The following is a 25,479-nucleotide window of genomic DNA, read 5'->3' as shown; positions in this document are numbered from 1 at the left end:
TGGGATGGAGTGATCCTTGGGTGGGGGTTCATCACAAGTCTTCCCAAATTGGAGGTCAAAGGTCATCTAGGGGTAATTTGAGGTCGTTTAAAATTCACCACATTTGACTTTTTTGTAAGAATACAAAACATATGGGGATCGACCGCGGAAAAAGGCGACATGTGTGATCCGCGGATCACTTGTTATTATCTTTGGCTAAATTTTTTTTTTTATTGATTTTGTAATCTTTCCCTAGTAACAGTTGTCAATGATGCACCACAGGTCTAGTTAATTTTAACCCAGGAATTCAAGTAGTAATTGAATACTGCACAGGACTGTGGATTAAATATTGACTTCTTGCATCTTCTTGCATTGTGTACACATCAAACACATGCTGTTGTTTATCGCTTGATCTTTTCAGGAACTCTTTATCATGTGCATAAGCGAGAGACATTATTCATATCAAGCTTCCCGGTTGTAAAAAATAAATCATCGTATTGCATGCGTTTTCAGAAAAGGCGCCCAGATGACTACAATATTATTTTTGATATTGTAGTCGTCTGGGAATTTTAACACATTTCACTGGTTCCAGCTCCATCAAGAGTGTAGAAAATCACAGTTGTCAACCAGTCAACAGAGTGTAGCGTGCGTTACCTTCGCACGCACACGCAGCAGAGTATACGCGCACTGTTGTCAACAACCACAAATGGCAAATTCATATCATTAATTCATCGGTAGCCCAGAAAATTCCTGCTGGATTCCACCTTAAAGTTATTTCAATCTTGCCAGATATTTCAAAAAAATGTTTTGCAATTTTCTGAAACTTTCCCACAAAGTTATTTTTTTTAAGTGAATGACGTTTTTCTGAAATACTATGACAAATTAGCAAAACTTTCCTGCAAACTTTCCTTCGGATGTCCCCCACAAGTAAAGGTAATCAGAAAATGAAGAAATTAATCTTAACACCCTCAAGGAATTTCCGGGGGAGAATTTCACTTCCGATAACCTTGTGACCAACAAGACAAAAACAAAATTGATTGGAAATCCCCTCAACTATCTCGCAACCATATTCGTCATTAAGACAGTAGGTGTTTCTACTTAGTATTTATTTATTCTTTTCTTAGATAATTTCTCAGGCATGAGACAATTGAAATATAAAAATATAAGACAATTTTAAAATTCAATTACATAAAAATTGATTGGAAATCCCCTCAACTATCTCGCAACCATATTCGTCATTAAGACAGTAGGTGTTTCTACTTAGTATTTATTTATTCTTTTCTTAGATAATTTCTCAAGCATGAGACAATTGAAATATAAAAATATAAGACAATTTTAAAATTCAATTACATAAAAATTGCTAGACACGACTACGAATATCAAAAGGACAGACTACAAAACGTATTATTCTATATAAGGCTCAAGCCGGCCTTGTTTGTCACAGTGAAACTTAATTTTTATAGCACATAGTATCCGCCTTGGCAAACAAAAATCATTAAAATGTCTTTGATCTGTTGCCCAGCTCAGAAGAAAGATTTTGACAAATAAGGAGGCAGCCAGTACACGGACTTGTTGACATTGATATCTCAGTTGGTCTTCTACTGGTACAGTAATCTGTAGATTGCAGGTTGATGTCCTGCTGACATCGTTTTATTTCCCTTTCACTTGCTTATGGATAACAAGAGATAGAAACTAACCTGTTTTCCATGGGTCAATAATGCTTCTGTTAACCTAGACCATACTTCCGGATTTCTCAGTCTGCCCTTGGTTTAATTTCTTTCGTTTCCTGTATGGTATACATGTACATGGTACTTTGGAATGAAAATAAAAAAGTTTAAGGACTGCATGTATACATGAAAGCATGACTTGTGAATGGGTCAGTGGTGTGCATTTACGGTTAGTACGGGAACCGGGTACCCTATTGAAATAAGATTTGAGGCTTTGCATGGTGGGGTATCGGTATCGTTTCGGTTTGCGGTAACACCATGTGGTAATAACTACTGCTTAGAAGATATTAGTTCTGAAAAGAACTTGTCCTGCTTATTATCAACTTTGCTAAGTAGTTTTTTGTTCTGTTAAGAACAGTCCTGCTGTCAGTTCTAAACGAACTTGTCTTTGGTCTCAACGTTTCGACTAGCCTGCTCTAGTCATCGTCAGGAGACTGAAGATAGTTGGAGATGCAAACCGAAAGGATACCCTATTGAAGTAAAACACAGGTACCCGGGGACCCGTAAAAAGGAACCCAACAACCAACCCCAAAATTCAAATTCTGGATGTTGTCTGAAGGAGTTTGTACATGTAGCTTTACGGTGTAAACTGAAACGTTCACGAGCGTCATCTGTCGCGCCTTAAAATGCGCCTGAACGTGAGGTCTGTTTTGGCTTTCCATGTAGCCTGGTTTTCAATTTTAAAAATTCCCTTTTTCAATGTCTGAGAAGTAACTAAGTAATTTGTAAAGTTGGTTTATACGGGTACTCGCGATCCCATAATCTGGAACTGGTTCCTGACATCAGCGGTTGGGTTCTCGGGTACCCCGTTCCGATGCGCATCCCTAGAATGGCTTCTTCTTTTATGATTTCTAACTCATCTTGCATGCTGTACAGTTTTTCTTTGATTCATGTGCAGTGCCTTTCCTAAAATTTAGTTTTTGATTTTGTTTTGTTTAACAGGATACACGTTTGCTTGAAGATAAAAACTATTGTCGAAACAGTTCGTGTTTGTCCACAAACACAATTCTAGTTTATTGATTGATTTTTTTTAATTATTGCGGTTTTTTTTGGGGGGGGGGGTCATTTTCACTTCACAATCCATCCATTTCACTTTGCATGAAAGAGCCTCCAAAATATATTCATTGAAACTGCAGCGCATTTACATACAAATTTATGTACTTACTCCTGCGTGGACATGCATAAATGTATGTGCACCTAATGTATATGACAACTGTGTGTGAATGACGTGTCATGGAATTGCAAAATGTGGAAAGATAATACTCGGTGAAATATCCTGCTGCTATTATTAATTATTTCTAAACCAAGGATTCCTCAAAAGCGCCCCAGGCACTGCAGCTCGCAAGCCTGAACAAATCTTTAGAGAGAAGACAGTGAGAAGAAATTACAGCTTTAGAGGTGGGAGGAAAACCCCAGAAAACACCCACGGAATTGGGCAGGGACTGAAACCCAATCCACATGTGGACCTGAGCATGTATCGAACCCAGGCCATAGGCGTTTTGGTTGGTAACCAAAATTTATATACAAATTATTTCACACAGTACAAATTGGCGTGCTCGGCTGCTCCATGACATACACGTGCATGTATAATTTTTTTTCTTCTGACAAATTTTCAATTGCAGTCTTTCTGATTTGAAAATCACAGGCGTGGGGAAGAAGGCACACCTTGTTTTTTTTCCTAGGCTTTTGATTTATCTAGGTGTGTGATTTTTTTAGGCGTGTGATTCTGTGGTCCAAGCTGGGACTGAACAATCTGCTATTTTTTTATAATACTTTTTTTTCGTCACCGACGTACTTTTGTTCACACATAATGAAGTATAATTAAGCTGTAAATGTATGCCAAGGTGTGTGGTACAGAGGGATTCAGGCGTGGGATTATTCGCACTTCTCAGGGAAGTGCGATGGCGTGGGGGTGCGATTGCACGCCTCAAATCAGAAGGACTGAATTTTATATTTTAATTTATTGAAAAATAATTCCCCCCCCCCCTCATATTTGGTTGCTGCGGCCCTCTGAAAAATGGCTTTTATTTTGGGAAGCTTTTCCACACAAACAGATCAGTTATACGATAAACTGGTTCCCAGTCCATATGGATTCTCATAGGGAGGCAGGAACCAGTCTACCCTGCGGGAAGTGATTTATTGTCGAGCTACAAATAACTCAAAATTTTTGAAGCAATTGTCTCTTTCCTTTCAATCATGAGTAACTTCTGTATTGCTAAAGAAACAGCAATTCAAAAAGATGATCTAAGAAGCACAGACAGTTCTTTAACTATTTTTAGCTGCGGATAGCAGCTCTACAAGTACTGTTACTCACGTCTCTCCGTTAGTCCGTAGGTTAGTTAGTTAGTAACAAACGTTCACATTGTCTATTGCTCCTACATATTTTGAACGATATTTTGAACGATTTCAATGCCAAAAGTATCATTAGACCAACCCCAACATTTCGCACAACCAAACTGGGGTTAAAGGTCATCATGGAATCAAGGTGAAAATAATGTCAAATTTCAAAATTAAGCTCAAATAAGCACAAATAAGGTCAAATGACAAAAGTAGCGCTGTCAACATGTTGGCCTTGGTGAAACCTTAAAAAATGTCCGCGGTGACCTCTTCGTCTGACCTACAGATATGGGTCAAAGGTCGAAATTTGTCAAATTAGGAAAAAAAACCCTCAAATGACAGAATTAGCGCTGTCATCATGTTGGCCTTCGTCAAACATTAAACATGTCCATGGTGACCTCTTCATCTGACCTACAGATCTGGGGACAAAAGTCAAAATAAGGTAAACATGCATTCCTTGTCCCGCAGCTTCCGAGATCAGATCAAAGTTGGGGGTTTTTTTTCACAGCAGAAAATAAAAAAACCCACTCAACGGTAAAGCAGCAGACAGCATGAAAACGCATCATGTACAGGCACCTGCCAAATGAAATTGACCGTGATATTGAACATGTGCATGTATATCCATGCATGACTGAGGTTGCAGACCAGTAAATAGATCCCCAGAGTCACCACCGACCAAAAAATACCCCAACTTAAAAAAAACCCCACAAGTCACAGGTGATTAAGACATACATGATATTAAAGCTTGATAGTAATCACCCTCTTTCACTTTCTGTGCTATTCCCTCCACAGACGATAACCACTAAAAGCAGTCCTGAAGCCCATCGCTTCAGCAAAACGAAATATAGGGATGCATGTGAATTGTTTTTGTTCGCTGAAAAAACACTTACTTTTTTTGTGATCCGTGGACAGAACTTTAAAACAGTGTTTATGTTCAAAAATTCTGCAACTTGAAAAGTACATGAATGATTTTGTAATAAAAGAAAGCTCATTAATTGGGCTTTCATATCCTAGATTTTGAAAGATCTACAGGCAAACCTTCATTCAAAAATTGGTCCTGCCATTTGGGTTTCGTTTTTTTTTTTACTCACCCTGTACTCAAAGGCAGGGGCCAAAATTCTCTATTAAGAGAAAATTTGACAGAATACAAACTGTGATTTGGACTGCAAAGGCAATTTTGGGCCTATCTACTGGTCTGCGCCCCTAGGAGTTACGAAAGAAAGTGTACACGTCCCAATGCATTGTGCATCATGCATCACATCTTTCATGTGCACATTAACTCATGTTCTGGTGTTTGTTTGGGGCTTGTTCTTTTTATTCTGTAGGGAATCATGACCAGTTATGTGCTGGGACCAAGCCAGAGACGGAGCCAGAACCAGGTGACGGAATATCACAAGCATTTTTGTGGTTTATTTGGTGTCAAAGTGGGTTGTGGTACTGAAAAATAACTTATCTAACAGTGTGCTTTAAGTTACTCGTATGTAACTTGGGCCATAAGCTTTGGCTTGTCGTCTGACCTCTTCATAATATTAATGTACATGTACTGGTACATGTAAAGTTTTTATAAATAAAACTTGAAGCACTTGTACCTGACTAAAATTTTAAAACAATTGCAGCGACTTTTCAGTACCAGAACCCACTTACGACATGTTGGAGTCTTTTTGCTTGATTTTCTGTTTTGACCATCATAAATTTTGTTTTACCCCATGATATTTTTGTTTATACATATTTCCATCTGCATGAGCATATTTACTTTCATGATCCAGTAACACCTGTACTATCTTTGTATTTACACACTGAAGATTCAAGAAAATTTGATACAGTGCTTAGGTAGTTGTGGTCGGAACATGGAGTATAAGGCAAGGTCAGGGGTGGGGTGGGATGTGAGGGAGCGGGGTGGGGTGGGTGAGGGGGGGGGGGTACTGGGACTGTAAGGGTTATTTGCTCAAAAGGAATTGAAATGGAATTCCTAAAACTATATTTTAATTTAACCTACATGCACCTTGTCAAAAGTCGACACCCCTGCTCCCAAAACAAAAACAACTTAATAATTTTTTTAAAAATATAAATGACTGCATCATGAACGTAGTAGTTCAGGGTTTATCGACTTAGGAAGGAAACCAACTTCAAACGTAGTGGTCATTTATTTCAGCAAAGGGGGTGTGCATGCCCTTCCAAAACTATTTTTAAAATCAACATGTGTACCACACAAATCATCCTACATTGTGCACATGTAACTAACCACTTTTAAAGGGAATATACATCATTTGCTTTTGCTGTAATTTTCAGAAATGGATGGAATTGGGGGGTTGGAAATATATAGCAAATATAGTTACACTGACTTTTTTGAGGTTTTGGGTTCGAAAATGCTATAAAAACCAAGAAAAACAATCATTTTCCTGTAGTCTGGTTCCTTGACTCCATTTAAGAAGAAACAGAGCAGTTTACATATATTGGGGAATTGTAAGGTCAGGGAACCAGTCTAGCTGGCTTGTATCCGTTCAAAGGTGTGTAATCGATTGCAAACAAGTGCGACGGTCAACTAGGGCCAGTATCTGGAAAAAAGCCAGTTTTTTCCAACGCTGATTGGCCGATCAGCGTTGGAAATTGATACAAAAATACCACTTTGCTTGAAAATGACAGTATACCAGGTGCCATGATTTTACAGGATGCTTTACACTGTCATTCACTAACAGTCCAGCAAGGTATTTCAAAATGATTTGGTAGTTTTATTTTTTGATGTTTGCAAATGTTGTATTTTCCCTTTAAACAAGCCTCTGTACTGTTGACGTCACACTTTGTTTATTTGTGCACTTATCCATGGGGCGAAGCAACGGTCGTCCCATCAAGCTCCCATAAGAAAGTACACATGTAAACAAAGTGCGACGTCATCAGTTCAGAGGCTTGTTAAGATACATCCAACTATTTGTTTGAGCTATGCGTCCTTTTAATTTTTACTTGTGCAATCAACATATTTGCAAGTATATTACATGAACAGATACAGACATCAGTGTATTTGCACATGTCCTTAAGTTCTTATTTCTCAACCTATTTTATCCCATTCCATTTTATTTCAGTTTATTTGATGTTGGTTCACTTTAATACTGGGGTTGCATTTTTTTATATATTTTTTACTGTGCATATTGTTGAACCCCTGCCCTGCAATGTCCTTTTGCCCTTTGCCTTCGGAAAATAGGAAATTGTTTGCCAGTGTTGGCAATATTTGCGTATTTTTTTTTAAGGATGTGACTTTGCGTTTAATTTTGTAAACGTTAGCAAATATTTTGAGTACCGTTTAAATGGTTAGCCAGTCACAAACACTGATGCGTGCCCAATATTGCTGCAGACCGGCGTGATTGGCATGATAAATCAACTATGGCAGTCAGTGAAGAAGTAAAAACTAAACTACGTGTACCCCGAATGTAATCAAGTACTGCAGTGGTTTCAAGGTTTTGTAAATTGAATAGGTTTGAAAACATTGTTGACACAATATTTTGTGTTATGAACATGTACATGTAGGTTTAACTCAAAGGAAGATCGCCTGAACATAGGTCCCATTTATGTAATTCGAGTTTCGTTTAATCGTTTTGGAAAATGTGTAATCAGATTTAGAAATGTTTTCGTTAAAACGTGTAATCGTCACATCCTTCAATTGTTTTTTTTGCACCACTATATTTCCAATTATACATGCATAATTATATACATGCATAATTATTCTTTCTCAATCAGTTTTGTCCAATCCCATTGTTTTCTTTTGATGTTGGCACATTTACTGCATTTGTAAATGTATTTTCTTTATATTGTAAGTGTAGGTTTTTGAAACCCTCCCCTGCAGTTTTGTTTTGCCCCCTTGTGTTTTTGTGGAAATTGTAAGTTTGTTTCTACTTGTGACATGAACAATTTGTCAGAGCCCTGTTTTCCAGCTGATACAACTTGGCCCACTTCAAGTTAGCACAATCATGATGAGTTTTGGTTGGCTTGAAAACAATGGGTGTTTTTTTTTGGGGGGGGGAGGGAGGAGGGGGGGTTACTTTTACAAATGGAAAAACGGTAATCCGTAGGTCGCAGGTTCAAGCCCCCCTCCAGTCAATTTCTTTTTTCAACTTTTCAAAAAATTGGGTGTTTTTTTTTTTTGGGGGGGGGGGAGGAGGGGGGGGGGTTACTTTTACAAATGGAAAAACGGTAATCCGTAGGTCGCAGGTTCAAGCCCCCCTCCTTTCAATTTCTTTGTTCAACTTTTCCAAAAATTGTATAATTCACCTAGTCAGCTTTCCTTTGTGGTTAATTTGTAAAAAGGTTTTATAACTCATAGTTATAAAACATAAACTCTATGAAGACAAGCTAAAAACAGAATGTGGTCATTTGTGAGTCAGTGTTCTTAGAAAGCATTTTGTTGACAAGTGTTGAACGTTTCCAGAATGTCAAATTTGAAATGGTACACTGTATTCAACATAGTTGGCCATGTAAACTCTATAACTTGACAAGTTGAAAACTGAGTGTGGTCATTCGTGAGTCGGTGTTCTTGGAAAGCATTCTGTTGACAAGTGTTAATCGTTTCCAGAATGTTTGATGTTCTCTTCCAATGGTGAACCGTATCCATAAATTTCACCAGTGGGAGTCCAGCACTGTATCCAGACAATTAAACTCTCTCATCTGGGACAACTTCTGCTACTCTGTCGCGGATCTGGCAAAGTTTAATTTTGACGGATTAATTTCCCTCTGGAGCGGAGGGCCACATTTGCAAGGAGCTTAAACAGTCTGGCTGCATGTCCCTAAGCTGTCGTTGAATTATTAATTGCTTTTAGCTGGAATTAAAAAAAACATACGAGATGATTAAAATTCTAATCTAGGAAATGACTCCATCGCAAGGGAAATGATATTACAGCAGAAATCCTTATACATTAACCCTAACTCCGTACTGTCTTTTACTAAACTTGTACCGGAACATGTACTGGACCAAGTCCGCCAAAATCCATCAATCACACTGCTTCCAATGCATGCTTTGCTTAATAGACCTCCATGCCCAAGTCCATCATACTCCATCAATATTTAGTCCAACCGGGCCTGCAGGACCAAGTCCCCCAAAATCCACTAAAAAAAACACAGTGAAAACCCATGTACATGTACAACCTTTCTTATCATGATGGCCCTGTTTATTCCATAAAATCAGCCAATGTGCGTGTTTGTGGAACATAATACATGTAAGTGTCAGATAATGTAATCTAATTGCAATGCGCCAGTATAAAAATAATCTGCAGTGCCGCCTATATGCGTTTGCGTTTGAGTTTGCGTTTGAGTTTGCGCAGTGCAAAATGAAATGTCATTTACCAATTGTGCATTTTGGTTTTTGGTGTATCGGCTTCAATAACGCACTGGTTTAAAATACAAACGCAGATATGCAGATAGTCGTACTAAAGCCGTACTAAATTTTTCAAAGGTTTTTGCACAAATATGGATGAGCCAAGCAGGCTTCATTTGTACAGCGAGTTAGCACTCTAGTAATTTATGTATTCTGTGATGTCAATACTTTATAGAGAAATTGAAGGGCAACCTTTCTTTCAATTAGGGAATTTGTTTTGTCTCCACTGTTTGTTTAACCATCATTTTTGCTTAACAGGAAAATCTTGTTTTAATATTTAAATACATGTTCACGCACATCATGCACATGTGAAAAAGAAACAACCTTCTTCTAATTCATTATGCCAGTTTTGTTTTTATTTATTTATTATTTTTCATTTTGCGTTTCAGTATTTTTGTCCCTATTAATTTTGAAGTCATGTTGAGGTTTCGCTGCTAATTTTGAGTTTTGTTTAAAAAAAAAAGTAAAAGAAGCTTTCATCATCTTTAAAGATGATTCCTGCGCTCTTTTCGACTTTCATTTCTAAATTGCTATTTTTCAAGCCATACAAAAGTTCACTTCTGAATGAAACATCGACCAAAATATCCACTCATGTTTAACTATTGAATTATTACTTTCCAAATTTTCAAATATTTTTGGCCTGTTGGTAATTCCATCGGGATAGGCTGGTGCCCGCCCCACAATCAGTAATATTAATAAGAGTATGAACCTGGAACCAGTCTGCTCGTAAATTGGCCCCGTTTTATGGCCAAAATATAACCCCTGTTCAGAGGAGATGCCCAAAAAATTAAAATAGGAGGTTTTTTAGTTGGGAGTAAAACATACAAGTTGAACATTTATTAAGAGAAAAAACAATTGAATTAATTAAAAAGCATGGGTGATGCAACTTAACTATTAACCCTAACCTTCCCAAATCCTCCAAAATCCTCTTCTCAAAATGTTAGATTTTGCAGTATTGAGGCTGTATGGCAACAAATGTGTGGCTGATTTTGGAGGATGCACTGTGTCAAGGTCTTAGGCCGGACCTTGTGTTGTTTATTCCCAGCCGTGCATAAATTAGGCCTAAATTAGACCTAATTAAATAAATTATGCCTGAAATCCTCCGCACTGCTCCAGGATGTCACTGGCTCTGCCTCAACATCTTGACAGTGATTGCTGGAGGATTTTGCAGGATTGCGGCAGTGGTCAGCCCTCCAAGGACCACATTCAAGAAATAACGGAAGATTTTGGAGGATTGTGGCTGTATGCAATTTTTACATGGAGGCAGTTGGAGGATTTTGCAGGATTAAGAGAATTGTAGCCCTTTACCTAGAGTGGCTTTTAGCCTTGTTTAGGGCGAATATGCATATAAAAAAAAAAAAAAAACAGTTGCATCCTAGCCAAAATGCCCAGGGAGTTAGGGTTACACTAACAGGTTGAAACTTTCTGTTGTGACCATCAACCTGTGTTAAGAGGCAAGCTGTCCAAGCCAATTTTATAATTTTAACTGGCAAGTTAGAAAATGTTGTTTCTTTTTGTTTTTATGCAGGTCATACCAGAGGAAACTTTGGCGGTGGTATAAAAATTGGGGGCACGGTAGCTGTACCAATAAATCGGTGAGTTTGAAAAAAATCTCAAAAAAACAAAACAAAACAAGAAAAACTTAAAATGATTTCCAATTTAATTTTTTTGCCTTTGTTAATGTTTCATTTGGAATGCCACCGATGTTGAGGAAATGTTAGTGTTGTAGTGCATGTTTTCTAACATTGAATTGACAACAAACTTTTTTATTTGTTTTTTAATTTTGGTTTTACATGTATTGTCATCCTTGACCTAAACTTGATTATTTCTATTCATAAGATGGAAATTGTTTTCGACCACTCTCACCACATCCCCAGTTTAATTAGCTTGATTATTTCTAATACTATTCAAAGATAGAAAAAACAGTTGTAGCAAATCTTACTAGTTTTGGAACCCCTGACATTTTCCGAACAACTTTCAAACATACTTTAATGAATACTGTTTTGCGGATCCTGCTGTCATTACGTCTCATCTTACATGTACATTAACCCAGTCTCATTTTGTCATTATGTACTCCAAAACATCACTTTTCACTGTCTATTCTGTTCTATTAGCCTTGTTCTGCATCATTGTTTTGCAAGACGTGGTGTTAAAAACCATCAAAAATGTACCTCTTTTTTCAGTCCCTGTCTTTCTGCATAATTCATGCCAGGAAACCTCTCTCAAATGCTATCAGCTTTTCCATCGCAAATACTTACCTTTTTGTCATTCAATTTACATTGGAGTATGGAGTGTGAAAGTACAGCCTTCATTCAATTCCACTTTTGTAGCATGATTTTTGAACACATCTTCTGGAACTAAACTGTATATATGCAGGTAAAACTGGAGAAATTTTTTCAAAAACAACCTTTTAAAAAAGTACTTTTTGAAGCTTTAGAAGCAAAATAAGAACATCAAAACTAGAGCTAATGTGCTTCCCGAAGCATGGATATCAGCCTAAATTGCCATTTTAACGGTTTGTCTGAATACTTACTTGCACTGACCACAAGGTGACAGGCATGCAACTTGTCCTCGGATCAGCTGATTTCCTCTTTTTTCACTTCTCAAGACTGCCATTACAAATTGAAAAACACTGTACAAATTCTTGTGTAGTTTGGAGTTTCCTCGTTTTTCCTAAATTCCTAGTTGCATGCCTGGGTGACCATTGTTACATGTGGCTGAGATCGGCAAAAGAATGTAAGAGAAACAACTATGAACATTTGACGTTAAACCCGCCGAAACATTACATGAAATAGTCGCCAAGACAATACATGAAACAGTAGTTAATGCCTGTAGATTAATCCCCATAAACCATCAAAAAGTAATCACAGCAATATCGTTGAGTATTGGCTTCCGTACTTTTTAATCCACGGCAGAGTATCTGGCTGAATACGCGGCTACCTTTACGCAGGTGGCACTGCCGCTAAAACAAACCGAAAGATTAATGCAGTATCAAGACGCAACTTCAGCGGTTGTGTACAAAGTCTATGGGAAGTGCAGCACAGTGCGTGCAATTACCTGTCATGGCCGTGCGCATGGATGACATCCTTTTTGAATGCCACACAACATCCACAGTATCGTGGGTGGTGGTTTGAAACCTTCCCAGAATTCCTATGTTTTTATATTGTTTTTATGTAAGTTTAAAAAATGATAAACTTGAAATAACTCGACAACCAAATAAGTCAGGAATATGACATTTGAGAATTAGAGATAAAAAAATACACTGAACAGGGCTTCAAAAATTTAAAATGTAAAACCGCTTTTTAATTTTTTTCATAAAATGACCCCTACTGGCCAATAGGTGACCACTGGCCAAATTCTGTGAACACTTTTGTGAGGCTTGGTCCAATGATATACATGTACCGTAACTGACCAAGTTTTACATTAATTGGGTCAAGACTGTGGGAGAAGAAGCATTTTGTAAATACTCATTAAATGACCACTACTGACCATTGGATAACCATTGGCCAGATTTTACGAACATGGCTAGGTACATTTTTGTGTAGGGCATGTGTCAAGGTTTAATTTGACTAAGTTTGTTTGAAATCGGCTAACTAGTTTAGGAGTTATGGCCATTTTTTTCATTGGTCACGTGACCGTTGGCCCGAAGAAAGAAAGAAATTGGACGATCACAGTACATGTACCTGTATCAGCGTGCTTCGCATGGCTGATATAAAGAAATGCGACAATCACAGTATATCAGGGTGCTTCGCACGTCTGATATAAAAATTGAATCAGGCAAAGGCCCAGTTGTTTTTATCAGGAAATTTAGTATTGACATTGGGTGTCTGCTCCGTTGATGAAGTCCACTAATTTTTTTGTCGATAAATATGGACACCTGCAATGGTAATATACATGTAACTACCGGTATCAGTGCAGATGGCTTTTTAATTAAATTAATCAAGCTAAACCAACAAACAACGTAGATGTACATGTAAGCGTGCCTCTAGGTTCACAACATTTGCCAAGTTCAAAAAGTGCATTGCTGAAGAACTTGAAAACTGTGTGAAGTTATTTAAGTTAATGGCAGTCCCTGCATTTGCAGCACACGACGAAAGCAAGTTTCGTTTTTGGCAGCCAACGTTATTTCTGACGTATGTTCACGTTATTAGCAAGCCAGGTTTTGACTTAATGATTAAATAAAATGTGTGAACATCTGTCATGTCTGTGGTGATAAAATCACACCAGGTGCATTTGTCGTATTGATTGTTCATGAACAAAACATCAGCACATACCAGTACATCTATAAATACACTTAACCCTAACTCCCTAGGCCTTTTTGCTAGGATGTAGCCTCAATCCTACAAAATCCTCCAATTGGCATCATGGAAAAATAGCATATAACCTCAATCCTGCAAATTCCTCCATTGTTTCTTGAATATGGTCCGTGGAGGGGTGACCACTGCCTGAATTCTGCAAAATCCTGCGGCAGTGACTGTCAATATGTTGAGGCTTGGCCAGTGACATCCTGGAGCAGTGCGGAGGATTTCAAGCATAATCCAGGCCTATATTTATGCACGGCTGAGCAAAATCAACACAAAGTCCGGTCCAAGACCCCGACAAAGTGCATCTTATGAAATCAGTAACGCACTTTTGCCATGTAACCTCAATCCTCCAAATTCCTCCACTTTGGCAAAGAGGATTTTGAAGGATTCAGGGCGGTTAGGGTTAATTAATAGGGTCAACACTGGGTTAGTACGATATCTTTTACTGCTGTTTTTTTTTAAACCACCCTCCTACTATTTGCCTACTATTTGAAAGGTCTCAGACGGTCAAAAATTCCATCCACTTTCCCTGCCATGCGCCTTTTACACGGGCTAGTCACTAACAGTCAGATCGTATTTCAAGCAAGCACTCTGACTAGTCAAATTCAGTCAGCCGACAAAAGCAGGCAACTGGTAGGCACAGCTGTCTTATCAATCACCTACAGTCAAAGCAAAGCTGTATCAAGTTACATAAACAATCACAGCCAGTCAATCCTGCTTTATGTGGGCTGGGAGCTCTTAACTATTGAATACAGCCACTTGATTGTTGTTGACTGAAGTGAAAATACAACTTAGCACAGAATGTATGTTTGCATAGGAGCGTTAAGCAACACACAGAAAACTGGTCCTCAAGTGTAGATGAAGAACACAATAAGACAACACTTTTTTTTTTATTTCAGAATGTCATTGGGCTCCATGTACTAATATATTTCACATTTGGTCCAGTGTACAATAATTTGCAAACATAGCAGTGTGATTCAACCTAGTTTGTGGAAATTTCTCTCCTGGAGATGGGCATATAATTGAAAATGTAAATTCAAAACTGTCAGACTTATACACACAAGACATTCGTAGCACACACGCATTTCAATGCAGCTTTTGTTATTTTTAATTAAAGAAACGTGACTGGAATGACGAGTATTATGCCGACAGCTTGATTTTTTCGGATCAAATTTTTTACCCTTACAGTTGTGTGAACATTTACATGAATGTTTTACTTTTTAAAGACAGTTCCAATTATTATTGTTTTGTAACAACTATAATATCGTTTTGTAAAAGGCCTGTCACATTATATGCGCTCTCATAGGAGACCTTACGGCGACCAAAAATATTTAATAAATTTAACAATCGCAGCGATTTTCTGTATTACATGTAAGTGGCCAGGAAGTAGCTCAAGCTACGCTCATACTGCGCTCATCCCACTCTTACGATGCGCTCAAATCACTCTCTATGCGCCCCTGTCAAGCCCAATTACTCGATCTAGTCGCTGCCGCTGCGCTGTCACTGCGCTCACACTACATGTACATGTACATGTACGCTCTGCTCGCTGTTGATACGTCCTACATGTAGTAGCTCGCGTTGCGCTCTCTATCCGACCAAAATAGGCTCACGCGACGTCACTTGCGCTGTATACATGTACATGTAACTACCACGACAAAATGGTCAATCCGCAGTCCAGTTTCAAATTGATTCGACAAGTTCATCGCAGTCGAGTTACTTTCTCATGGAGACTACATCGACTGCCTTGCTCCTAGGCTGCGTCAATGCCACGTCAATGTCACACGATCCACGCTTGCAGAGTGCCTGAGTTGCGTCATTACGGTGCCCAGCCAGAGCGCAGAGGTGTTGCAATTGTTTTGAGCATGTTCAAAAACTTTGGCGCTCATCGGAGACCATTAAGACCCTCCGGCGCTCATCAGGCGACCTTAGTAGTTATTGTTGCGCCCCAGCCATTTTTCAAGGACGCAGTGAGAACGCATTGATCACAGACGGTGTGACAGGGCCTTTAGCCCAAAAGGGCGCCTTCTGCTCAAAGGTGCTCCCTTAAGCAAGCTTGATAACAGAGAATCGTCAAGTTCACTGGATGCATGCACAGCTTTTGCGAAGAATTGCTTTCCATCATGCTGGTGAATGGAACACATTGCACACGCTGCATAAAAACTAGGACCATGGTGCGGTACATTTCAAATTTGTTGACTGCTGTGATGTGGGACATGGCCTTATTTTACACCCAAGGGGTTCATTGTACAATGAACATGAGGTCATGGAGGTCAAGCTCAGGGTGCCATGTGTCATTAAGGATGTAAAAAAAAAAACATGTCACATTACTGCTGTCAGCAATAGTTATGTTATCATTTACAATGTGCATGTTCTTACCGGTACATGTGCATTATGGGCGTATTTGAAAACCTGTTCTCGGGTGACCCGCGAACAGTGTTCTTGTGGTGTACTTTTTACAAGAAAGAGAATTACTCTTTCATTTTTGGTTTGGAAATACTCAATATATAAGGCTTTGACCCTTATGGAATTATGAAAATTTAATGAATACTAAATATGAGCATGGCACTGTTGGAAAAAAACGTCACTTGCATTTCGTGAAAAGGACATGCCAAAACATGTCTTGGTTTTAATTGAAAAGTCTCCTCAAACCAAATGTACCGCAACCAAATGGTTATATGTACTAGATACCTACCATACTGAAGTATAAATGAGGGTAACAAATATCTTCAACAACTAACTGTATTTAAGTTAGAGAGGAAAAGTGCCGTCACTCGCATTTCAGTTTGTCCGTTCATCTAGTTAGGCCAAAAAAAAAAGTCTCCAGTTTCTGGTATGCGCGCGCGCGTCGCCGTAGCCATGCGCGTCCGCAAAATGAAACGGTTTTTTTTTTTAATGAAAGATGATGTCTCAAAACCGCCAAACTCACTGGTTTGACTGGAATCCTGCTGCTGCACAATTTTAACGTGTTTTTAGATGGGGTTATGATCGAGAATAAGCTTTATGTGGCCTCTCTGGTCTCCCATAATATTTGCACTGAGTTTAGTCGGGCACCATTTGCAGTCATCAGCCGACATTTGAAGCAAAAAAAAACAGTTTAAAAAAAAAAAAGCCGCGTCGCCGCACCACTTTTTGGGCAAGCTCCATACCAGAAACCGGAGACTTTTTTGGGGGGCCTTATGATGCAGAAATGAAGCTTTTCCTCCACAATTCTTAACAAGTCTTCTAAAGCTAAGTCTTTTCAAACAACCTTTTTAAACCTTTTCAGTGTGCTCAAAATACTAATTGCCATGAGGGGGGAAATTGCTGTCACTCGCATTTCCGTCACTTGCATGTTAGTCACTCGCATTTTAGTTCGTCAATAAATTAAGTTGTGAACAAAATGAAGCTTTTCCTCCACAATTCTTATCAAATCTGGGCTTTGTCCTATCAAACAACCTACATGTACAAAGCTGTTTAAAAAGACTCAAAATATTAATAACAATGGGAAAAAAGTATTTTCTTAAATATTTACAAATGTACTGTAATTTAGTAATCCGCAGCCGCAAAGGCACTACATGTACATGTACCTCTCTAGTTTCTGCAGTCCCATGCTTAAGTTGTTAAAAAAATGAATTGTTTTCATCCATTCATGTACTATTTGAATGAACTCACAACCTTAGCAGCAGGAGCATGAATTATTTCACCAAAATTGACTTAACAGTTAACTTACAAGTTTTATTTGAGTAAGGTCAGACTGTTCAGAAATGGTTACCATGGGTACCATAAATGATGCCTGCCTTCTAGGTCTAAGACAATATGCACACTCCGTGCATGTACTATGCACTTCCCTCTATATTATCATCTACCCAGTAAGAGCTTCTCTGTCTGCATTCTTGTAATAGAAAGTGAAATCGTCAGTCGCATTTCAGTTGTCACTCGCATTTCAAATTTCAAGGGCTCTCTATTATAATGTGCTGAGTTTTTGGTTTTAATACTTGTTGCTTTTATACTTGGTGTTGGTGGGAGAAGCAAATTATCAATTGTCAGCAATATAATCACTACCAGTTTAAAATAATAATAAAAAAGAGATCTAATTTCGTCACTCGCATTTCATATGGCTAAGCGTCCTTAGCTGTGCACCTACATGTCTTTAACAAAAGTCATGGGCATATATTGTTTTTAAGGTATAAAGTCATACTTCTAAATTGCATAATAAGTTTGTGACTAATGCTTTTTCCAAGAAATGCGAACAAATGAAAATGCACATAAAGTAGTACATTTTATAAGCCAAACATCACCAGAAACCAACGTAACATATTTCATAGAAAACGATGAAGATTTGACTAAAAAAGTTTATATCCTGGTCCTTACATCTCTTAGCAATAACTTCAAAATGAAAAGGAAGTTCAGGAATGAATTTGATTTTTTGGGGCCGTGTCCCTGTTTGCTTGGAATTGCCCACCTGTTTTATGCTGGTAACAGTTTTTCGTGAGTGAACTTTCAAAAAGTACATAATGTTGTCATTTTAAAAGTCTGAAAAAAGACTTGAAGTTAATGAACAATAGTTTTGCCCCACTTTTTGAAGCAAGTACATGTAATGCCATTTTGACTATGTATCAAATAAAATTGAACAGCTGCCAGGATATCACGAATCCAGGTGATTGTGACGTGCATGTGAACATTGGAACTAGCACCAACAAAATATTGAGCTATTTGTCAAAACCATGCATTCATCGTAGCAATTTAAAGGTAGAGTATATCATTTGTCAGTTGTGCATTTTTTTTTCGTTTGAAGGAACAAAAGTGCTCAAAATCTAAAGAAGGGTGCTTAACAACTTACCTGATGAACTTAAGCTCAGTGAATGCTGTATATTCCAAGAAAACAACATTCTAGGATCTCGATTTCAATTCAAAAGTTGCGCAGTCATGTTTTGAATTGTGCCCGACATCATGCGTCCGAACATGTACCGTATGTTCTCATTCAGCCGATTGCAGCTACGCAATGTCACGGACTGAACCGACGAATAATAGCAACTGCGCACGTGTGCGTCTTGTCGGCGCTTGCGCACACCCATTCACGGCTTCTCCAAATTAAAAAACGAACTACTAACGGAAATTTTCAAAATTGCGACTTTTGACGCATTTTTGGAAATTACCTTCTTCTAGCCCTATTGTTTTCTTCAAAATGACAGCATGCCAGAAAGAATAATTTCACAGGGAGTTTAGGGCAGTTACTATCTTTAAACCATACATGCTTTTCAACAATAATTTGGTCAGTTACTTTTTGGATAGCTGCAAACGATATACAATACTCTACCTTTAAGGTGACAATTTTAAATAAAAATATTATTAAAAGCACAACAACAAGTGCCTGAATTTATATGTTGATTAGTATGGGTAGCTGTGATTCTAATATCACAATTACAAGTGGTTGGGCCAATACGAGAAGCTGCATCAACAAACTGTATGCTGCATGCCCATCTGTATTTGCCACATGCCATGCGTCTACCTTCAATCAAGTACCAAGTTCCGGACTGAATGCTAAAATACTGAAAAGCAAAGTTTAGTGGTAAACATGTACCGGTACCTCTGTGTTGATGAGTGGGGGAGCTGGGATGGAATAATTATGCTTGAAAAATAGTGGGGGGGGGGGGGGAGGTGGCTGGACACCATTTGACATACCGGTATATTGACTGCTTTGACACGTATATTGACTGCTTTGACACAAATATTGACTGCTTTGACACAAATATTGACTGCTTTGAGTGATGCGGTAAAACTAGCCTCTCGAGCTGATCCTTGGAACATTCTGTTTTCCTGGGGGAGAAGCAGATTCTACTTTATTGTTGAGAAACAGCAGAGTACCGTAATTAAAACCTAAATTCAATAAATATGCACTTCTGTGTCAAAGGTTTTGTTGAAAATTTATTCCTACTTTTCATTGCAACTCCTACCGTTATTTGACCTGTGTTTGAACACAGACCTCTGATTGCTACGTTGGTAGCATGTTATGCATATTGTACTTTTTCAGCCATTTTAAAGGCGTTTTGGCTTAGTTGAAAATTTACTCTTACTTTTCATTATACATGTAACTCCTATTTGACATGCATTTGAACACAGACCTCTGATTGCTACATTGGTAGCATGCTATTCATATTTTACTTTTTCAGCCATTTTAAAGTCGTTTTGGCTGTGTGCACAGCAAGATAGTCAAAACATGTCAGGAAATTTCTGTAATATTTCCTTGTGTTTATTTGGTGGGAAACAATTCAAAAAGAAAGAAATATTTATGAAACATGGTAAATATGATGTGGTTTCATTTTGGGTCAATAACAGATTTTTCATTAAAACGTCATCTTGACTATCATTTGAATGCAACGAAAATCAGCCACGTAACAATGCAAAGAATAGTTTCATCACATTAAGTGACTGTTTGGATATCACACATGTTTCTAAATCTCACAGAAAGATAATCATTGATTATAGTACATTCAACCCGGATCCAAAGTAAAAAAAATATTAAATTTATGATTCTTTTTATTTGCATATATTAGGCCCTGAAGGTCAGTATTTTATACATTTTTCCGCATTACTGTTTTCGGGATTCGCTTTTTTAAACAAGCTTATAGCTGCCCGAAGGTATATCTTTCAGCTTTGGTGTTGATGTTTTTACCTAACTCAATGTTAAAATGTTAAAATGTCTTTTCCCAGTTGGAAGTTTATTTGAGGGCTTTCTTTTTAGAAGATGAATAATATCTTACTCTTGTTAATCAGAAATTAACACATGCTTGTATGTACATGTACAAAGTACATTATGCTATGCAAAAAGTACATGTAATACTCTCCAGCTGTAAAAGTGCAAGTTTGGACCTCGCGCAAATTTATTGACCATTAGCGTGTTCAATCACTTCTCGCGCTTGTGCAAGCGCGACTGCGTTCGATTAACAAATGTAACTCTCACATGATGTCTCGGCGCACTTACTCCATCCTGGCCCAAGTAACCGACCCGCTGAGCTGGTTACTTGGGTAAGTATCCCATAAGGTCATGCTAAAACATGACTGCCATGTCCGGCGATCCGCCAGTGATGGGAAGTTAAAAAACGAACAGTTTTATTTAAATTACTCCTGACGATGGGCCGAAATTTGACACATTGTGTTAACAGTGTGTCTGAAGTACGGCAGCATGGCTTCAGTCAAGTTATGTCAATGTAATTATTTGAAACCAATCCGCTTTAAAAAGGGGCTCCAATATTGAACGTTTATTATTCATTATGGCCGCGTACGTCACTTGGACATCGTCGAGTCACCCAAGATCGTTTGCATACTCTCACATGCATATTGCGCATGTGCAACTTTCCCTGATTTAGAGGCACAACGCGAAGGGGGTGGGGGGGGGGGGTGGGGGGGTGAGTAATCAAACATGCTCCTTATTTATAAAGCATGCACATGCGCAGTTCAAATTATCTAATTCATAAGATAATCAAGTCAGGAATAAGGACAGTAAATTTGCGCGAGGTCCAAGTTTGCGCTGAAAAAAAACATTTGTTTCAATCAAGCATCACATACATCTACCTTACGTGCCAAAAATGCAAGTTGGCACTGCAGTTCTTATGCACTACTCCCACGCGTAGTGTGAGGCTTTGCTTTTGTAAACATATCCTTAGAGGAACTGCTTCATATTTTCTGAGGAAGTCTGCTTGTTACCAATCTGTGTTTTCCAAATCTGTGTTTCCGAATGGCATTCCATCATTGTCCATTCCGGCTGTGCATCCTTCATCCATTCATTTTCATTATAAATGCATGTTGTCTGATTCATTTCACCTTGGACATCATAATTGATCCTTCCCATACTAACTGTTATACCATTTAATCCCTTTTAATCCTTTTTTTAAGCCATAAATCCCTCTGCACCTTTCACTATCAAATCCCCTCCCATTCCATTCCTTTTATTCCATGTACCATCTTAAACCTTTTACATTGTATCTAATCCCTCTAAATCCCATTCGATCCCAACCCTTGACCGATTTCTGAATCTCTTCATATTCCAATCCAATCATATCTAAACCCTTTTCATCCCATCCCTTATTTATTTTGGGAAGATGTCTTATATTGTTTTACTGAGGGAACAGAAGCCAGTGCATCAAAATTCCACTAATTTTTGGTTTATGGTTACCGAATGAGTTGCACGTGTGCTTAAATCCCACCGTAACCCATTAACAGTTGTGAATCCTTTCCCATTAACAGCACTTGTAATTTTTGTTAACCCTTTCTTCCCCACTTCTGTATGCCTGCATGGTGTGGTTTCCTACCCCCTACTCTACCTAACTATACCCTTTGCCTGGACCTGCCTGTACCCTGCTGCACTAGCCCGCCGGACAGTTCTGGTAGTCGGGTTACCAAACCTGCTAAAGCAGCCATACCTGCCAAAGCAGCCAAACCTGCCAAAGCAGCCAAACCTGCCGTTAAACAGCACAAGACATTGGCGCAGCCGGCACGTAAATCTAAATTATCACCAATGGTTCAGAAAGCGGTGGACATGAGGTAAGTGTACACATGCAAAATAACATGTCACCAAGTTGGGATTCACTGTAAGCAAAATAATGTGGGATCGGGAAAAAAAAATCATCCTTTTTTTTTAGTGGGTGCGGGATGGACGAGGGGGGAAGGCAAACTGGGTGGGGGTGGGTAAACTGGGTGGGGGTGGGTAAACTGGGTGGGGGTGGGCAAACTGGGTGGGGCGGTTGGGGTGGTCGTGGGATGGGGCGAGGGGAAGGCAAACTGGGTGGGGGGCAGGTGGGGTGGTGTTTTGGGATGGACAAAGGGGGAAGGCAAACTGAGTTTGGGCGGGTCGACTGGGTGGGGGCGGGCAAACTGGGTGGGGGCGGTGTTTGTGGGATGGGGGAGAGGAAAAGGCAATCTGGGTGGGGTGGGAGGCAGGTAGGGTGGTGTGGGATGGACAAAGGGAGGAAGGCAAACTGGGTGGGGGCGGGTAAACAGGGTGGGGCGGGTGGGGGAGTGTTTGTGGGATGGGGTAGAGGGGAAGGCCAACTGGGTGGGGGTGGGTGGGATGGAGGAAGGGGAAGGCAAAGTGGGAGTTGGTGGTTGGGGAAGGGGTAGGCACACTGCTAAATGCTGTGTTCATTATTTAAAATCAGGTATTGGGGTCTGATGTTAGACAGTGTTGTGGTCCATACATTGTCAAGTCATTTTTCAAAGTCCATTTGTTCTATTTTCAAACAAACCTCATACACAAGTAATTTATGTCCTGTTAAAAGTGGTTTTTGAAACACAGATTTCATTTTAAAAAATGCATAATTCACAAATGAAAGACATTATTGATGGGGATTTGTTTTTACTGTCTCAAGGGGACAGTCAGATTAAATCCATTGAACCTGCTGTTTTGAAATATGCATTTATATTTTAAAAAGGCACCTTCGAATAAAACACAGAGAACCTGACTTGGTAAATATAGCCATTTTTGTAGTCTGTGGTGATGGCCGGGAACATAGGAACACTAAAGTCAAGCTTTGCAAGAACTTTTCATAAAAATACAGTACTGGAGTTGGTGTCTGTGCGCTTTGTGCTTACTTGTGATATGTATGTGTATAGATTTGTAGCAATCGTACTGGTATCTACACTAGATTTAATTAACAACATTTGCTTTTGATGTACATGTACATGTATGGTAATTTTCAAAAATGGACAAATTTGGGGGTTACTAGTTTATGGCAAGTATTTTTCCACTCACCTGTTTAAAGTTTTGTGTTCATCGATACTGGAAACAAAAACAAGAAAAATGCTGTTCTTGTAGTCTGGTTCCCTGACCTGACGCTTCACACAAAACAGAACAATTTATAGATGTCGGGGAATTGTCAGGTCAGAGAACCAGACTATAGCTGGCTTGCATTCAATCGCTGATGTGTAATCAATTGCGGACAAAATGTAGACTAGATTGGTGAATTGAGGGCAATATTTGAACAAAGCCAGTTTCTTTTGTCCAACGATGTTGGCCAAGTGTCGTTGGAAATTGATACGAGAATTCCATTTTCTTGAAAATGACAGATTACCAGGTGCCTTGATTTCACAGGATACTTGGGACTATTATTCACTTACAGTCAAGTAATTTTTTTTATAATAACTTGGTAGTTTTGTTTTTAATGTTTGCAAATGTTGTACATTACACTAAATGTTCATTTTCCTACATGTATGAGAGTTGGTCCAAAAAGTCTGTGATAATTTTCCAGTGAAGTTGTTGGTAGCCTTTGGCATGTTTGGAGTTTCCCGGTCAGTATCGAAAAGAATCAATTCCAAAGTTGGAATCAGAATCATGATTCCACTTTTTTGAGGAATCAATTCCAAGTACTTAGTAACAATTCTATTCGACTAAGAATAGATTCCAGACACTTCAGATTAAATTTGATTTCAATCAGCATATGCATTTTTAGCGAAGGATAATTTTACAAGACTCCTTTTTATGAGCCTGTTTATAGTGTTTCAGTACTGTAGTTCATCAGTAATGTTATAGAGGTCTTTTCTCTCAGACTCCTTTTTTGATGAATAGAAATGGATTTGATATTCCGAATAGAATTTGTGATTCCTGTATGGAATCGATTTCAACATTTTTGCAAACACCCAAGCCTAGAGAGAGAACACATATATTTGCTACAAAACCATCCAAAATACAAATGAGGGACAAGTGTACATGTACATGTACTTAAAATTAATATATTGAGTTAAAGGTAGAGTATATATCATTTGCAGCTATCCAAAAAGTAACTGACCAACTTATTGTTGATAAGCGTACTTGGTTTAAATAGTAATGGCACTAAACTCCCTGTGATTTAATTATTCTTTCTGGCATGCTGTCCTTTTGAAGGAAACAACAAAAGAAGGACATTTCCAACACATCTTTGGAAACTTCTTTTAGTGGTTCGTTTTTAATTTGGCGAAGCCATGAATTGGGGCGTGCAAGCGTTGACACGACGCACACACTTGAGCGGTTGCTATAATTCGAGGGTTCAGTGCAAGTCATCGGGTAGCTGCAAGCGGCTGAATGAGAACGTGTCCCGGACGCATGATTTGCAACTTTTAAATTGAAATCGAGATCCTAGAGTTTTTCTCAGAATATACAGCATTCACTGAGCTAAAATTTCATCAGGTTAGTTGTTAAGCACCCTTCCTTAGGTTTTGAGCACTTTTGTTGCTTCAAACAAATGCACTTAATTATGGCAAATGATATACATGTACTCTACCTTTAATTGCAAGAAAATACACAAGTACTACACCTACATGTGTACATGTATGTACATGTACCATGCATTGTCATGGCCTTGAGATGTATGTGCGTGTATATACATACATGTACATGTACATGTACATAGAGGTCAAGTATAATGTATTTGTCCCCATGGAATGCAGAAGTCAGTGGCACAACACCCCTCATGAACTTCAAACAGATTGGGAAGGAAATGGATTGTAATCATCACATGAGTTTGTAAGAGCCTGCTTCTAATCATGCACTTTTTCTAGTCCCTTGAAGTGTGACTCGAGAGCGAACCGAACTGAGTCTCAGGTGTTCTTCATGAGAAAAAAAAAAACTGTCTTGATTAACATGCGAACTGAATGCATTTAGCAGAAGGTGTTAGTGCATGGAAATTGTCTATTCGGGTTTTCAGGAGGGCGATGCTCTTGCAATGTATTTTTTTTTATGAAATCCTTGGGAATTCACTTTTCTGTCCCATTTCACCCTATTTTCTAATTTCGTTGTGCCATTTTCACAGGTATTTTGGTGCCT

The 25,479-nt window shown here is 38.7% G+C and overlaps 1 protein-coding gene across 6 annotated transcripts in view; it reads left to right on the top strand.

Annotated features, from left to right (window-relative positions):
- Positions 1-25,479, top strand: part of LOC119745803 (CMP-N-acetylneuraminate-beta-1,4-galactoside alpha-2,3-sialyltransferase-like) — a 70,471-nt gene that overhangs the window by 32,768 nt on the left and 12,224 nt on the right. For 3 of the 6 annotated variants that reach the window (XM_038222431.1, XM_038222415.1, XM_038222423.1), the window contains 3 exons: positions 5,369-5,422; positions 10,931-10,997; positions 22,053-22,226. In XM_038222431.1, coding sequence (XP_038078359.1) covers positions 5,369-5,422; positions 10,931-10,997; positions 22,053-22,226 — 295 coding nt within the window. The remainder of the gene's footprint in view (positions 1-5,368; positions 5,423-10,930; positions 10,998-22,052; positions 22,227-25,479) is intronic. The other 3 variants (XM_038222457.1, XM_038222449.1, XM_038222439.1) reach the window with 2 other exon arrangements.

Source organism: Patiria miniata, unplaced genomic scaffold (assembly GCF_015706575.1).
Source record: "Patiria miniata isolate m_02_andy unplaced genomic scaffold, ASM1570657v1 HiC_scaffold_12, whole genome shotgun sequence".
In the NCBI taxonomy this organism is placed as follows: domain Eukaryota; kingdom Metazoa; phylum Echinodermata; class Asteroidea; order Valvatida; family Asterinidae; genus Patiria; species Patiria miniata.
Note: the sequence above shows the minus strand (reverse complement) of the source record. Positions and strands in the feature narration are given on the sequence as shown.